This window comes from Neolamprologus multifasciatus, chromosome 14 (assembly GCF_963576455.1).
Source record: "Neolamprologus multifasciatus chromosome 14, fNeoMul1.2, whole genome shotgun sequence".
Taxonomy (NCBI): Eukaryota; Metazoa; Chordata; class Actinopteri; order Cichliformes; family Cichlidae; genus Neolamprologus; species Neolamprologus multifasciatus.
The window spans coordinates 19,105,140-19,119,786 of record NC_140452.1 but is presented as its reverse complement, the minus strand read 5'-3'; the positions used below and the strand labels follow the sequence as shown (position 1 = coordinate 19,119,786).

Genomic DNA, 14,647 nt, shown 5'->3' with positions numbered 1-14,647 from the left:
CGCATACAAACACAAAAAATGCTTTAAAAACAAAAACATGTATGAGACTCTGCTATAAAGATCCCAAACATACTAGTTCGCACAGCTACAGGCATAAATACAATTGTCCCCTGAGATAACGAATATGAAATGGCACGAGCAGCACCTGACGTGTGTGTTTGATGAAGTGTGTGCGTGTGCTCGCGCACACTTTGTTTATGCATATGGCTGTGTTTCTGTTTCCATTTTGCTGTTGAGATCTTCAACTTCCCCTCTCTCTGCAACCTTCTCTCACCTTTTGGCAACCAAAATGGAAAAAAACCCTCAAAAAACCAAAACAAAACCAGGTTTGTTTAAGTTTCACACTCTATCAGAGGTAGACCGCACTGGATTCTCATGGTGGTTGTTTATCACAGTGGATGACATCATGGGTTTTTCTGTAGAGATGAAATAGAAATCATCTTGAGGATTGTATATATTAAATTACAATATTATGTTTTTAATATTTTTGAGGTAAATTCTTAGCCAGTGAAGTGACAAACATGTTGTGATGTGACTTTGTTTCAACATTCATGGTGCTATTATTAATCCATATGCAGTACCTCAATGACTGTTTGGATCCAGTTGAGCATCACTTCCACGTTGGTGTAAACACCTGGCTTTCCCTTCCGGGCACAGCCAACACCCCAGCTCACCACGCCTACCAGATTCCAACTGGAGTTACTGATATGCACCAAAGGGCCTCCACTGTCCCCCTGACATTTAAAATACATTTTAAAAATGAAGTTTGTTCACCAAAAATAACTATAATACCCAGAATACAAAATCTAATGTAAATTAGAAAATAAATTGGAGGCCTGTTACCTGGCAGGCATCAACCTTCCCTTCTGGGAAGCCAGCACATAGCATCCTATTTGTTATGGAGCTACCATAGACTGTGGGGCTGGAGCATTCTGACTGAGCTATCAGAGGGATATTGGCCTCCTGCATTATGTCAGCAACTGCACCTGAAGGCAGAACACAAGCACACAATGTTTGCAACCTCATAGACAGGCAAAAGTATCTTTTCTGTTTGCATTATTAGGTGATAAAGAATAGGTTACATGTAGGATTTCTCACCATTTTCTCGTTGGTATCCCCACCCTGTCACAGTCATGTAGGTTCCAGCTGTAATGCTATAGTCTTTAGGAGGCAGACAAACTGGTCTCCTGACATCTGGAAGAAAAACATTTAACAAAGTGGAAATTGTTATTTGTTTTATGTAACTTTGAGAGTTTGAAAATACATACAAAGATATAAGCTAATTACACAGACTGAATATAAGTTACTACGTAGTGACGCATAGCCACTAGAGGGCAACAGAGAGGTTGTTGAGCCTACTGAATACAAACATACCGAATACAATTGAAACTAACCTGACACTGTGATCGGCCTAGTGAGTCTCATCAGTGCTATGTCATAGTCATTTGTTTTTGCATTGTAGTCTGCATTCACTATAACTCTGTCCACAGAGGAGCCTCCCAGTGTGATTATGCGTGTCTGGCCTGACACCACTGCCCATTGCCTCAACTCCTTATTGCTTCTGCAAAAAAAAAAAAAAAAAAAAGAAGAAGAAGAATAAAAGAGAGAGAGAGAGAGAGAGAGAGAGCAAGAAGGAAACGGGATCATGAGGGTCATGAATAAGACAAAGCAAATTTAGTGGAAATGATATAGTATGGTAACTATACTGACCCAGTGAAGCAGTGGGCAGCAGTGACTACCCAGCGCGGTGACACCAGTGAGCCTCCACATGTATGTTGGCCAGACCGCTGCAGGCTGACCTGCCATGGCCAGCGGTCAATGGATGTATCAATGCCCCCAACGATGCGATCATCAGCGCCCACATTTCCACAGTCTGATAAGATATAATATTGTTATTTGCAAGGACCCGTGGTTCATTTCAAACTGCATTTTATATTATGTCTGTTTATTTGCTACTTTGTTATATGTTGCTAGGAAATAGTTCTGCTGTTTCCTGGAGACATGTATGGGCCTGTTAGTGTGAAACTCTCCACACAACAAGTAGTCTTCCACTTACAAAGCCAAGAACTTCACTCTGCCTTGTTAGGTGTTGTAAACAATATTAGTGACAGGTGCTGCCTTTGTAAAAATAAAACTCACCTGAACAGGATAAAGATACCACAGATCCAGACTGGCATACACTACTGTTGAAGAGATGTAAGAGGAGTTGGTCAGATGTCAGACATTATTCAGATGATCACAAAACAGCCTCACAATTAGTCAAATACAGAAAACACACATCCAATTGCTAACTTGTCTTCACCCTCATGCAGAATTTTGTTTGCATTTCTGCTGGGGTTTTATACAAAGTAAAATCTTTGTTTTGTTCACTTTCGTAAAGGATGAGATAGAAGGAACAAAAACTGTGGGACTTTTTGTCTTTCAGGAATAGAAACTAAAGACTCATTTGAAGGGGTTGCATATGAAAAGGGGGAAAAAAAGTGAAATCTAAAAAAGAAAAGGAGAGAAAAAGTGAAGATTTTCCTAACAAACAGGGATACCAAGCATGAAAAGTGTATATTGACATCCTGTTTTTAGCTAAATGCAGAAGCAACTTGCAAAGAGCCGGTGCTTCTTTGTAAGAATACATTTAGCAGAAAGTGACACACAGAAAGTTCCCTTATTAGCATTTCTATTTTGTGTAGTTTATGTTGCAATGGCAAAACATGAAGTCATGATTTGGCTCCCATATGACGACATCTTCCTTACCGGTCAGCAGTGGCTTGTTGTATGGGTGTGTTTGAGGTCCCTGGCCTGACAGCTGTAAATGGTCCAGTTTTCATCGGTGACATTAAGGAGCTTACTAAGATGTTTTTGCTAGTAGGATTCCTGTGGAATCGGGGGGGATTTTATGCTTGATTTCAGATCACATAACACGGATGTTAAATTTGCAAGGTATTCCTCAAATTTCAACACCTTGTGATTGTAAACTCACATTGTGTATCCCAGTTGTGTACATGCCGTCTGTGTGTGCGCTTGGGTCCAGTCGTCCGAACAAACAGTCCGCCAACCTGAGCCTGGACTGTAAACTTGCAAGACCTGATCATTCGACTGGAGTCGCACTGGAGAGAGGAATGAGGAGGCATTTTTCAGTTTTTCGTTTATTTATGATGACAAAGAAAGAGTGGGGAGTGCACTCTACCTGGAAACGTAGTGTTTACTTTAAAGGTCGTCATGCAGGTAATTTCATCTTCTGCTCCTGCACAGTCAATGTGCCCATCGCAGGTTTTGTCTAACGGGATGAATTTCACCGACCGTGTGCAAAAAAAGTATTTGCTTTCAATCAAGTTTTTAACTGAAAAGAAAAGAGAGGGACAGGATCACAAGGGTGTGGCCAGTTTTACATATTGCAGTGTGTAAAGTGTGTTTTGAGGAAGTATATTTTTTAGGAATTGTAACTCACTGAAGTATGCTGCAATGGCCAGTATGCCCAGTATCAACAGAACTGTCAGTGTAGTGATCAACACTTTGTTGATCTTCGCTCTCTTCTCTTTCTTCTGTTTCGGGGTGTTTGGAGTCGTCATGGGCCTTCTGTGGCGTCCTGGCCGAGGAACTGCAGAAAGAAGAATAATTAGAAGTGAGATAACAGAATGTAAAAAGAAACGTAAGGACGCAATCAACAGGAAACTGCGATAGCAGAATAGAAACCGCAGAACAGAGACCAAAAAGGGTAGAGAAATTTGTCAAGATGGAAAAAAAGAAGTGTGCACATGCAAATTCTAATTACTGCCTGGCCTGGCTGTTTCCAAGTACTTATCATACTATGCATAAAAACATTATTCCAGCGCAGCAAAAATACATATATTGATCCCAAACCAACACAAACTTATAGCTTACCTGGGTTTGTAGGATTTAATGGCCTTGAGGTTTCCTCAGGGAGCTGAGCAGCTGTCTGAGGACAGAAGAGACAAAAGCAAAGGTGAGGACTGGGGTGTAATCACATCAGGTGCCTGTGTCTCTAGGTTATACCTCCTTCAACTCCCCGAGCATGTACATGCTTTATTTACCATGCAAATGTCAGTGTAAGTAGCTGAGCTTGCACAAACTCTTTCAGCAGAGCTTTTTTGTGTTTACTTCCAGATAAGTGTTTAAATATGTGTAAAAATAGCTCTCTTAAACTTAAGTTTCCTGCAGTGCCTTTCTCTTCTCCATTGTGTCTTGTCTTCGTCTGAGTTGGGATGTTTGTGTGTGAAACACTAGACCCAATTTCCTAGTCTGCTTGTGACTGATCACAGCTGCCCTTCATCTGCCCATCTAGACAGCTGTGAATAAAAGGTAGGCCTTCATCTCCTCTCTGTTACATTGTTCAGTCTGCTAACATGATGGTATCAGTGGTCGTTAGGCCACCGGACCAATTAGCTTTGATTACCTTTTGTTGCTTTAGCTAGGGTTGTTTTTTTTTTTGTTTTTTGATTAACATCATTCCTGTAATTCAGGACGATCTGCCATGTTGTCAGTATGTTTCAATTAATCAACAGTGCTAAAGCCATTCAACCTCTAACCCATTTCCTCTTTCAGCCCTCACCCAGCCAACTACAGTAGGCCTGCCCCACCTGTTTTCACAGCTTTTTCAAGTGCTGCCATTTCAGCTCGCTTAGCCCTTCTGCCAGTAACCAATACTCATGGTTTTACCATTTCTTCAATTCTCTAAATATTAACAGTAAACCGGTGGATCTGTCTTTTATGGGTCTGCATTTGTAGATCAGTGCATAAAATACAATCTATGTCTAGTGGAGGATCACAGAAAAAGACCAGTTATGGAAACATGGCAGAGAATGTGTTGTTCACATTAAAACTGTGTCTTTTTGGAATAATCGCCCAAGCACAAAATACACCAACAGTACAAAGTGTCCCATGTAGTGAGGAGTATTGTGACAGGCTGTACGTGAAATTTCTGTTTAACTGAAGCTGATACTGTGGAAACAGTATAAACTGATACATCAGGGTGAGTGTCCTTCACATAAAATGAATCAGGTTAAAGGCCCATATTATGCAAGTCAAACAGCTTGTGTAAGTGCATACAGTCTATTTCAGTCACGAAATTTCAGTCACGAGTAATGCCTATATTCTTTTTGTTTCATTTTCATACTTTGGCTTTCAGATTAGGAAATGTGTCTAAATGACCTAACTACAGAAGACTTAAGACAGCAGCAGATCCATGATTTCAAATCAGTACACTTACTGATGACTAATGACACCTTGATTTTGTGATTTTTCATAAGGTTGAATTGTGCTTGAAAAAAGCTCTGCAGTGTCTTTTTAAAAATGTTTACCTTACACAGACTTCAGTTAGAAACGTGAATGTTTTTTCAGTAAGCTCATTTTACTTTGGTCTCTTTAGTGGAGATCGGTAACACCAAAGGGGTAATAGGAGCAGATGGTCTTTGACTCTGACATAAGTTGTTTGAATAATCCTTTTTTCCTGCTTACCTTTTTGCTTAACAGCACACAAAGTGGCTGGCTAGCTTACATTAGCCGCAGCATAGCAAGATGTTACTTTAGCTCATACATAACAGTTGTTCAAAGATGACTTTTGGTAATATTATTGCCATAGTTACTGTATATATAGTAACCGGTTATCCATTCCTTATCCACTCTGCACCATTGCACCATAAATATGCGATACATGTTGTTATGTGTTGTCTATGTCATGTTGATGCCATGTTTTCAGTATTGTCTGTTGTGTACACGGTGAGCAAAGAAATAACCAGTTTCTTGTATATGTACACATATTTGCTATATCAAGCTGATTCTGATGGTCAGTAATGATAACTAATGTAACTAATGAGGCTGGTTCCAAATGAGCTCTATGGGGTAGTTAGAAGTTGGCTTCTGATTTTACATCATACAAACAGCAAACAATCAGGCAACACTGACAATCAGTGTACCTCCGAAAAGTAGAGTGAGTGCTACATGTGCTAATTATCAAATGTGTCATGGGAGAGATTTGGGGTTTAGCCAGCGAATGGTTACATTCACATTAAAAAGACATTAAAAAGGTATTTGGTGCTGAGCTTGAAGAGTTTTACAGAGCTTGTGGTTAAAAACAGATGCTCCAAAGCTATTACTCAACTTGCAGGCGAGTTAATATACACACTTTTCTTTCACTCATTCGTTGCCTGTACTACACCAGAAAGTCAGTCACTACCAAGATTGATTGATATAATTTTATTTCGAACATGCAAATATAATTGAAATAACAACAGAAAAAAAACAAACAAAACAAAACATATAAATCATCAAGTTTTCATGTATATATCTTTGTCTACAGAATGCGTGTGCTCGAAAGGGATACGTGTCTCTTGTTCAATTATAAGTCAGAGTAGCATATTTTATTCTCTCATTCACTCAGTCATTTCTTCAGCTCTGAGGTGTCTCTCACATTCATACCATTAAGCTATTATGTGCATATTCATTACATCTAACCAGTCCCTTTCCTGCCTCACTGGCCCTCATTAGCTGTTGTTGACAAGACAAGCTACTTTTAGAAAACAACAAGAACAACTAATCTGTGAAGAAACTCAGGTAACAAATTATTTGAAGAATCAGGACCTACAGATTTCAGATTCAAGTAATAATTTACTAACTATTAAATCAACAGCCAGACAAGAGGAAAATTAATACCACAGTGCAATAAAGTAGTGAAGAATGATTTGCCAACATTGCAGAGGAGGATGATTGCATCAGGACGAGATGGAGGTATATGAACAGTCAAAAAAGAAGAAAAAGAGGAGAACTGTGACATGTTGTTTGACATTTACAGGTTTTATCAGGGCTATAGTTCATAATCTGAGAGTAACAGGGGTGTTTGTCTCTCCCTGAGTTCCTGTTTTTGAAACTTAAATGTTTCAGATCATCAAACAAATTCAAATATTAGGCAAAAATAACTCAAGTAAACACAAAAATGCAGTTTCTAAATGAAAGTGTTTATTACTTAGGGGGAAAAAAATTACCTTCATGGCCCTGTGTAAAAAGGTGATTGCCCCCTAAACCTCAGAACTGGTCGGGCCACCCTTAGCAGAAAAAAACTGCAATCAAGCATTTATGATAGCTGGCAATGAGTGTTTTACAGAGATGTGTAGGAATTTTGGCCCTCTCATCTTTGCAGAATTGTTATAATTCAGCCACATTGGAGAGTTTTTGAGCATGTACCACCTTTTTAAGGTCATACCACAACGGGACTAGGCCACTCCAAAGTCTTCATGTTGTTTTTATTAAGCCATTCAGAGGTGTACTTGCTGGTGTGTTTTGGATCATTGTCCTGCTGCAGAGCACACTTGGGTTCAACATAAACAAATGGCTGCACATTCTCCTCCATGTCTTGATAGACCAGAAAAATTCATGTTCCTGTGGTTCTTAAAGTTGTACTGGTGGTCTTTTGTGACCTCCTGGATGAGTCATATATGCTTTTTTTTGCAATTTTGGTCGGCCGTTCACTACTGAGAAGCTTCGCTACTGTTCCAAGTTTTCTCAGTTTGTGTATAATGGCTCACACTGTGGTTCACAGCGACCGTGGCTCAGGGGGTTGGGAAGCGCATCTGTAACCGTAAGGTCGGCGGTTCGATCCCAGGGATCTCTGTCCTGGTCGTTGTGTCCTTGGGCAAGACACTTTAGCCTACTGGTGTTGGCCAGAGGGGCCGATGGCTGTCAGTCTGCCCCAAGACAGCTGTGACTACAACTGTAGCTTGCCTCCACCAGTGTGTGAGAGTGAATGAATAGTGACATTGTAAAGCGCTTTGGGTGCCTTGAAAAGCGCTATATAAATCCAATCCATTATTATTATTATTCACTGGAGTCCCAAAGCCTTAGAAATGGCTTTATAATCCTTTCCAGACTGATATTGTACATGACAGTAACTTAGATTGTTGCATGATAGCCTGCTTTACTTTGTTGGAAAGGTTCTTTTTAAGCAAGTTCTTGATTCAACAGGTCTGCAGTAATCAGGCCTGGGTGTGCACAATGGAACTGAACTCAGATTTCCATGAAATGTAGTTAATTCATCATTTAAGAAGAGAGAAAATTACTTTTTTCACACAGGACCAGGTAGGTTTTGATAACATTTCTCCCTTAATCAAAGACATCATCATTTAAAACATAAATTTTGTATTTAGTCAGGTTTCCTTTGTCTAATCTTTAAAGTTGTTTGATGATATGAAACATATAAGTGCGACAAATATGCAAAAAAAGAAGAAGCAAAAAACAAAATTTAACCTAGAAGGGGGCAAGCACTTTTTCACACCACTGTATATACTGGTAAAATATCTTAGCTTTGTTTAGGTTCAAAAAACACTTGATAAACTTATTACCTTCTTTATTTCTTGTACAATAAAGGGACTGGGAAAAAAATCTATTTAAAAAGTATGGTGTTTCTGTCATACCGGTTTAAACTGCTCAGTCAAGCATGTAGAGTGTTCATAAATTTCACACAGCAGCGAGCAAAATACCGTGGTGAAAGTGTACAACACAGAAAAATTCCCATGGCTTCGGCTCGGAGTATCTGTTAGAGTGATTTCTCATGCTTGACTGCCATTACTGTTCCTCAAGTCCAGTCACCTTTGCAATTAAAATCGCAAGTTGTGTTCTTAATAAGAATGTAAAATTCTATAGTCTTTAATAGGAATTAAATAAACATTTTACTGAACAAAACTGGAGAAATCTTTTTCTGTACTGTGCTGTGTGAAATAATAACTACATTTTCAACTTCCCTCTTCAACTTCCTAAAATGCTACTGTAATGTTATTCCCCCTCGACAAATGCAAACCTTTACTTGCTTATCCCCAGCATCTCAACAACATATGTCAACATTTTGAATCTCAACCACTTTTATGCCTTTCACAAACAAAGGTTATCTGTGTTTTGCTATGCTCAATTATGACTGTTAGTCTCACTGCATTTCCAACATTTGGCACACATTATGCTAGTCATTGGGTTTCGCCTGTAGCATCATACTGTAGATCAAGTGTCACATCAATGTGGCTGCTGACTGGCCCAACAGAAGATTTTAGTATACGATATATTTTGTTACAGAGGGGTAGCTCGAAGAGCATTTTTCATCTGCCTGCTGTTCTACCTTTGTCTTGTCCTCAAAGCTCTTCAACCGCTAGATTACAAATACATTTAGCGTAGCACGTATGCTTCATATCGTCTGGTACAAAAACACAACATGTAGGTCACTAACCAGTGAGGACTTTCCAGAACCAAAACAAAAAACAAAAGACAAAGATTAAAACTGAGAAGAGTTATTTTCTTTCATTTTCACTACTGCTTATTTTTGATGCAGAAGTATCAGGTAATCCACCCTTCTATTTGCACATTTATGTGTCACTAGTGTCACTTAATTTGGTAGAGCTACAGAGAAGTATGAAGGCTAAATTTTGAAAACAGATCCCATAACTGCCACTGTCTGTCAGTGGAAATATACAAGTTGTGGAGAGAGAGGGGCGAAGAATGCTGTTGGGCAGGTTTTTTTTTTTTCTTTCTTTTTTTTTCTGAACAGTAGCTCAGTAGCTCTATGCTGGTTTTGCTCATGTGCTCATGTTCAGCATTCAGCTTTCATCTTAAAGTACAAGAGTTGAATACAGTGTATAAAAGAATGTGACACCTTCCTCTTTGTTTCACTTACTGACATTCCAGAAACCAACTGGAAGTGACGTTTATGGGGGGAAATAGGTAGGTACAGTAGGAGAAAGTAGGTTATCGTCTTGTGGTATAAATTACAGTTATTTCGGGAAGAAATAAAAGCAGGATGAACAAAACAGTGGGCAGGCCATACGACATGGGAAACCAGGAAGCCAGCTAAAGAAATTTCCCTGTAGTGGACCTTCCTGTAAAAATGCATTGTCATGCCATGAGATATGACGACAGTGTACTTGGAAACTTAGATGTTGTCATTGGTAGCAAGACAAATATAAACTATTTTATGAGTCAGGGCAGTATTTCAAAACAGCCTGGTAGTACTAGTTAGTCACGTGTTATTCAGAGCAACAACTAACCTGTTTATGAAAAACACTGGGAGTGCTGCACTGGATCAAAAACACTGTTGGTAATGTTTGCTCGTCAAAAGGCCAGTGGTGAAGTACAAGTGGGGAAAAAAATGACTGCCTATAAAACCAGGGGCTTCTATTGATAACAATGACTTGATATGAATAGAAGTCCTTGGTTTTACTTGGCTGTTAACCAAAATACTGTATGTAAATATAAATGTCCTTTATACATGAATTTAAAACAAACAAACAAAAAAACCCAGAACAAAAACCAACAGCTTTGTGTTTGGAGTTAAGGATACTCCTTCTAAGGGTATAACTTGCGATCGCAATAAGGTGAGATTCCTTCTGTATTGCCACCTACAGTAAGCTTCCGGTTTTAATAAGCCTAGCTGATTCATACAGTGGACTGCTGCCAAAAAGCCTTCAAGGGAAAAAGTACAACTGGGTCAAGTTTAACAGAAAAAAGCCGTTGATACGGTAAGCTCAAGTATGTTTCCCTTACTGCTTTGTTGTAGTAACACACACACACACACAAGAGTAATCCTCTGGGAACGTGTGTGATACTTTGTCCTTTTTCCTTTTTAACACAAGACCATTAATTGTTTATTGATGTTTTTAAAATCATAATAAGGCTGATATAATATATAGTTTTCTTTGCAATAGCCAATGCATGTTGGTCTTTCCTGTAGAGCCATTGTGGAGCATCGCTTGTTGCTTGGGATGAGTGTGAAGCTACTAATTTTAATATAACAAATACCTAGATCTCTCTCTATATAAAAAAAAAGACTTGACTGGAATAATTCTTTATGAACCCTGAAATGAGTAAACGTACACACTTCTTGTATACCCATGTTTGCGTTAAGTGTTACTCAGTTTTGTGAGTCCAACATTAATGGCTGTCTTTTCCGTGCTGTGTTATTATGAAAAGTATTGTATTCTTCATACGGCCTTGCGCTACATTCAAATATCAAAAATTCTATTGGCAAAATTATGAATGTGAAATGTTCCTGCGTGTTACTGCTACTTGTCACAGATCGTTGATAAGGTCCTCAAAATATGTCACTACGCAACATCTGTTCTGGTTTTGTATGAGCTATCATTTCAACATAGCTGCTGTTGTAAATAATATCAATGCAAAAGGTCTATCCAGTGTCTTTATATTACGTTAAATATCAAGTTTATTACCACGTAATATCCAGAGGTCATTATTCAAATCACTTCTTAAAGGCAAGCCATTGACTGTATACCTACACGATGTAAATAATGTTGATTGTACTTCCAGTTGCACTTACCCACATGGTGAAGGTGTCTCTTTTGGTAAGGCTTGATGTAGCTTGTCACAGAGTACAGAGTAAACACTGCCCTCCCTTTCAGGAGGTGGGATTGCTCAGAAACTTTGCTGTCCCTTGGCTATCTTTGTCCCCTTCCTCTTACCGCTCAGTTGAGTCTCCCACTGTCTTCCTTCTTCCTTCCTGTTTTCTTTCTGTATTACTGTAACTTAATCAGATGCCCCTCTTCAAAACCCCAAGGCCGCAATGAAGCTTGATAATACGTAGCCTTTCAAATCAACACGGAGAGCTTCTTTTAAACGATCGATTCCCACTGACAAAACAAAACTAAAGTCCAGGTAACCTGACACTTTAACCCTCCTCTTTCCCTTGCTTTCTGTCTCTCTCTCTACCTGTGCGCTTTTCTCATTTCTGTCCCTCCTCCCACACCGTCCTCCATATCTAAACTTCTTTAGCCTCTGCGACACAAAGCATGCTCTCTTTGTATTTTTCTCCTGTCATGTTCTTTAACCCCCCTTTCAGTCATTCTTTGGCTTTCAAATTTTACCCAAACACACATTCATGTGGCAAGCCATCTGCATGTATACAAATGGATGCAAAAACACAAACGTAGCACACAAACCAGTAAAACTTGAATTTTCCAGTGGCACGGCATACGCTCGGAGGTTTAGGTGTGTCTCCAATCTGGTTTTTTTTGACAGTCTAATGATTACTTTAATAACTTAGATTACTGTAATACTATATGTACAAGCACACCACAGTTGTAGTGACAACTGTGGTGACTGTTGAGATTGTGACTAAAGGTCCAACATCCCCGTCTGTTTCAGCCATGCCGCAGAATATCTCTTCTTAATATTTTGAAGAGCTAAATTATCTTTTAAAGGTGCGTTCAGTGACCGACCTGGTCACTAAGTCAGAGTTTCTAAAAATGAAGCCACTGTGAATGTCATGGGACACTGAGCATAGACGGCAGAGCAAGAAAAAAAGCTTCATTGGGAATGTTCGAGAGAGAAGACTGATAAGGTCATCTGAAGAGAAAGAACCATTGTAAATAAACAGGAGCTGACTGTGCTGTTTGACCAGGGCTACTAAAAGAAACAACCCTTCATCACTTGGACTCTCATATGGTATCATCAGTTGTCTCACAGCATACACTATATAAGAAAATAGAGGGACTGATAGTACTTCAGGTGTGCTGCTACAATATACAGGTAGACTTGCCGGAGTGAATCAGTTTGAAGCTAATCATTTTTGCTTAGGTCTCTTTCAGCCAATAACTGCTGTTACTTTGTTGGAATTCAGGCTGGGGTAGAATTAATAAGACATTTAGAGCCTCCACCCTGAATTACATGCATGAATTCTTTTTGTGAGTTTACCCATTGAAGCCTGTGGAAAATTGTCATCACAAGCAGCATTACACACTGCCACTTTTACCACAGTTTGCAAAGAAAATCAGGCATCATTTATACCCCCTTTGCTATATTACATTTCTCACAGGCAAACAATGTAAGTTGCGTGAATGCTGCAGTCGCAATATTTACCCTCTCCAACAGTCTGACATGATTAAACAATAGCTGACAAAATGTTTGCACACACGATAAAAGAGAAGACGAGAGACAGCCAGGGATCTAATAAAGCTATTGTAAGCCCTTGTTTGATTCCATTAAAAGACTGCTTCTTCTTCTTCTTCTTTTTTTTTTGACGATCCTATCAGTTCTGTGACGTGACATCCAGTCTAATGCAGATAAAATTAATTAACTTCTTTGTGGAAGCCACCTGTTGTGTTGTGCAAAGCTCAAGGACGGCATGAACATCTTGGTAATAAGTTACATATTAACTTAAATACATGTGTGTTTCTGCTGAGACTCAAAAGTAATGACGATGAACATGAACCAAATAAGAGAACTTCCTATTTTCAAGCGTTTGTATCGCTTATTCTACGAAAGCATTCTTGAGCGACAATTATTTTAGCAGCACATTTGAATTCTGTGCAAACCTCAGAAGAATTTAAGCAGAGTGATTTTGTTTCACATATTAGGTCGTTTAAAAACATATTAATGGCGTCGAGTATTACAATGCCAAATTTGCACAAATTAAAATAAAAATATGCTTGCAGAAACAACTCCAAAAATCTCCTGTTAAAACAGCTGATGATGTACTTTAGCCCATCACGAATGGACGCAACGCATACATGTTAATTCCGTTTCTTTTCAATGACATCAGAGATTGATCTTATCATTCCATAAAATTTCAGTGAAAGAATATTCATATGAAGAACTTTAAAATATGTGGGACTACAGAAATTTTAAATCTGGGAATCCCTTTAAAGCTAAGACATCTTTATCAGGCATGCTCTTATCAGAGTTTAGTAAAGCCGAAACTTGGAAACAGAATTATGAAAGTTTTCTCTGAGCTGGTGAAGTTCCCCATATCTGTAACTCATACAGGATGCTGTTCTTTCCTCAGTTTTCCCTTTTCTGGATGAATACAATCAAACACGTATAATGACGTAGACATTACCTAGATGCCATCACGATTGCAAAGTTGTAAAAAAAAGAAAAAAGAAAAACCACACTACTGCAGAATTTATACATTAACACAGATAAACATATATTGCTTTTCCTTACTTGAGAGATGGTTGTCGCTGTCAGTTCTTCTCAGTGAAGTTCTCAGTAAAGCATCTATTGAACAGGGAGCAGCCTGGTTGGAAGTGACACCTGGTATGCAAACTTCCACTCTGTAGACCGCTTACTTGAATGTTCCCTCTCTCTCTCTGTCTCTCTCTCTCTCTCTCTCGCCATCACATGCCTGGTCAATGTACCATCAAAGCTATTTCACTACTACCTCCCCACCAGTCAACGCAAGCCCTCCTTTGTCCACACAGGTGTGTATTTTGTGAAACTTGATATGTCCTCAAGATACCTGCGAGACTCAAAAAATAAACCGTTAATGATTAACAATCTCACATTTCAAGTTCCCGGGTCTCTCCACTTTCATCTCAAATCAATCCTTTTGTAAAAATAGGATCATTAAATAAGACTGAAATTTGTTTTAGCTCAAGAGAAAATTGACTCAAAAGACACAAACAGATAAATCAGTTTAGATATTTATTATATTTTAAGATGAATAGTGCTATTTTGGAACATGAGTGGACTGGATAAAGCAAATAGGGTTCATTTTCTTATTGGAATATGAATGTCTATCTCAACAAAACTCTAAATATGTGAGCCGTGGAAAGTAAAATATGCTGTGTGGTTTAATTGTGGAGATTTTCCGGAAACTATGATCATAACTCTGGTATCTATTTCTACCGGGAACACATTCAATTGTGTT

At 38.8% G+C, this 14,647-nt stretch overlaps 1 protein-coding gene across 3 annotated transcripts; it reads right to left on the bottom strand.

Moving 5' to 3' along the window:
• Position 1: 1 nt before the first annotated feature.
• tmprss4a (transmembrane serine protease 4a) lies at positions 2–14,087 on the bottom strand. 3 transcript variants are annotated; one of them, XM_085183958.1, is made up of 13 exons: positions 13,942–14,087; positions 3,877–3,931; positions 3,443–3,592; positions 3,182–3,334; positions 2,975–3,101; positions 2,749–2,868; positions 2,140–2,183; positions 1,711–1,873; positions 1,395–1,561; positions 1,099–1,194; positions 844–986; positions 582–734; positions 2–416 (listed from the first exon to the last, which is right to left on the bottom strand). In XM_085183958.1, exons 3-13 carry the CDS (start codon positions 3,561–3,563, stop codon positions 405–407), a joined length of 1,299 nt encoding a protein of 432 aa, XP_085040084.1. In that variant the 5' UTR covers positions 3,564–3,592; positions 3,877–3,931; positions 13,942–14,087; the 3' UTR covers positions 2–404. The 3 variants fall into 3 exon arrangements, with proteins under 3 accessions (XP_085040084.1, XP_085040083.1, XP_085040082.1); XM_085183957.1 differs by lacking the exon at positions 13,942–14,087 and adding an exon at positions 11,318–13,874; XM_085183956.1 differs by lacking the exon at positions 13,942–14,087 and adding an exon at positions 4,009–11,311.
• Positions 14,088–14,647: the final 560 nt, after the last annotated feature.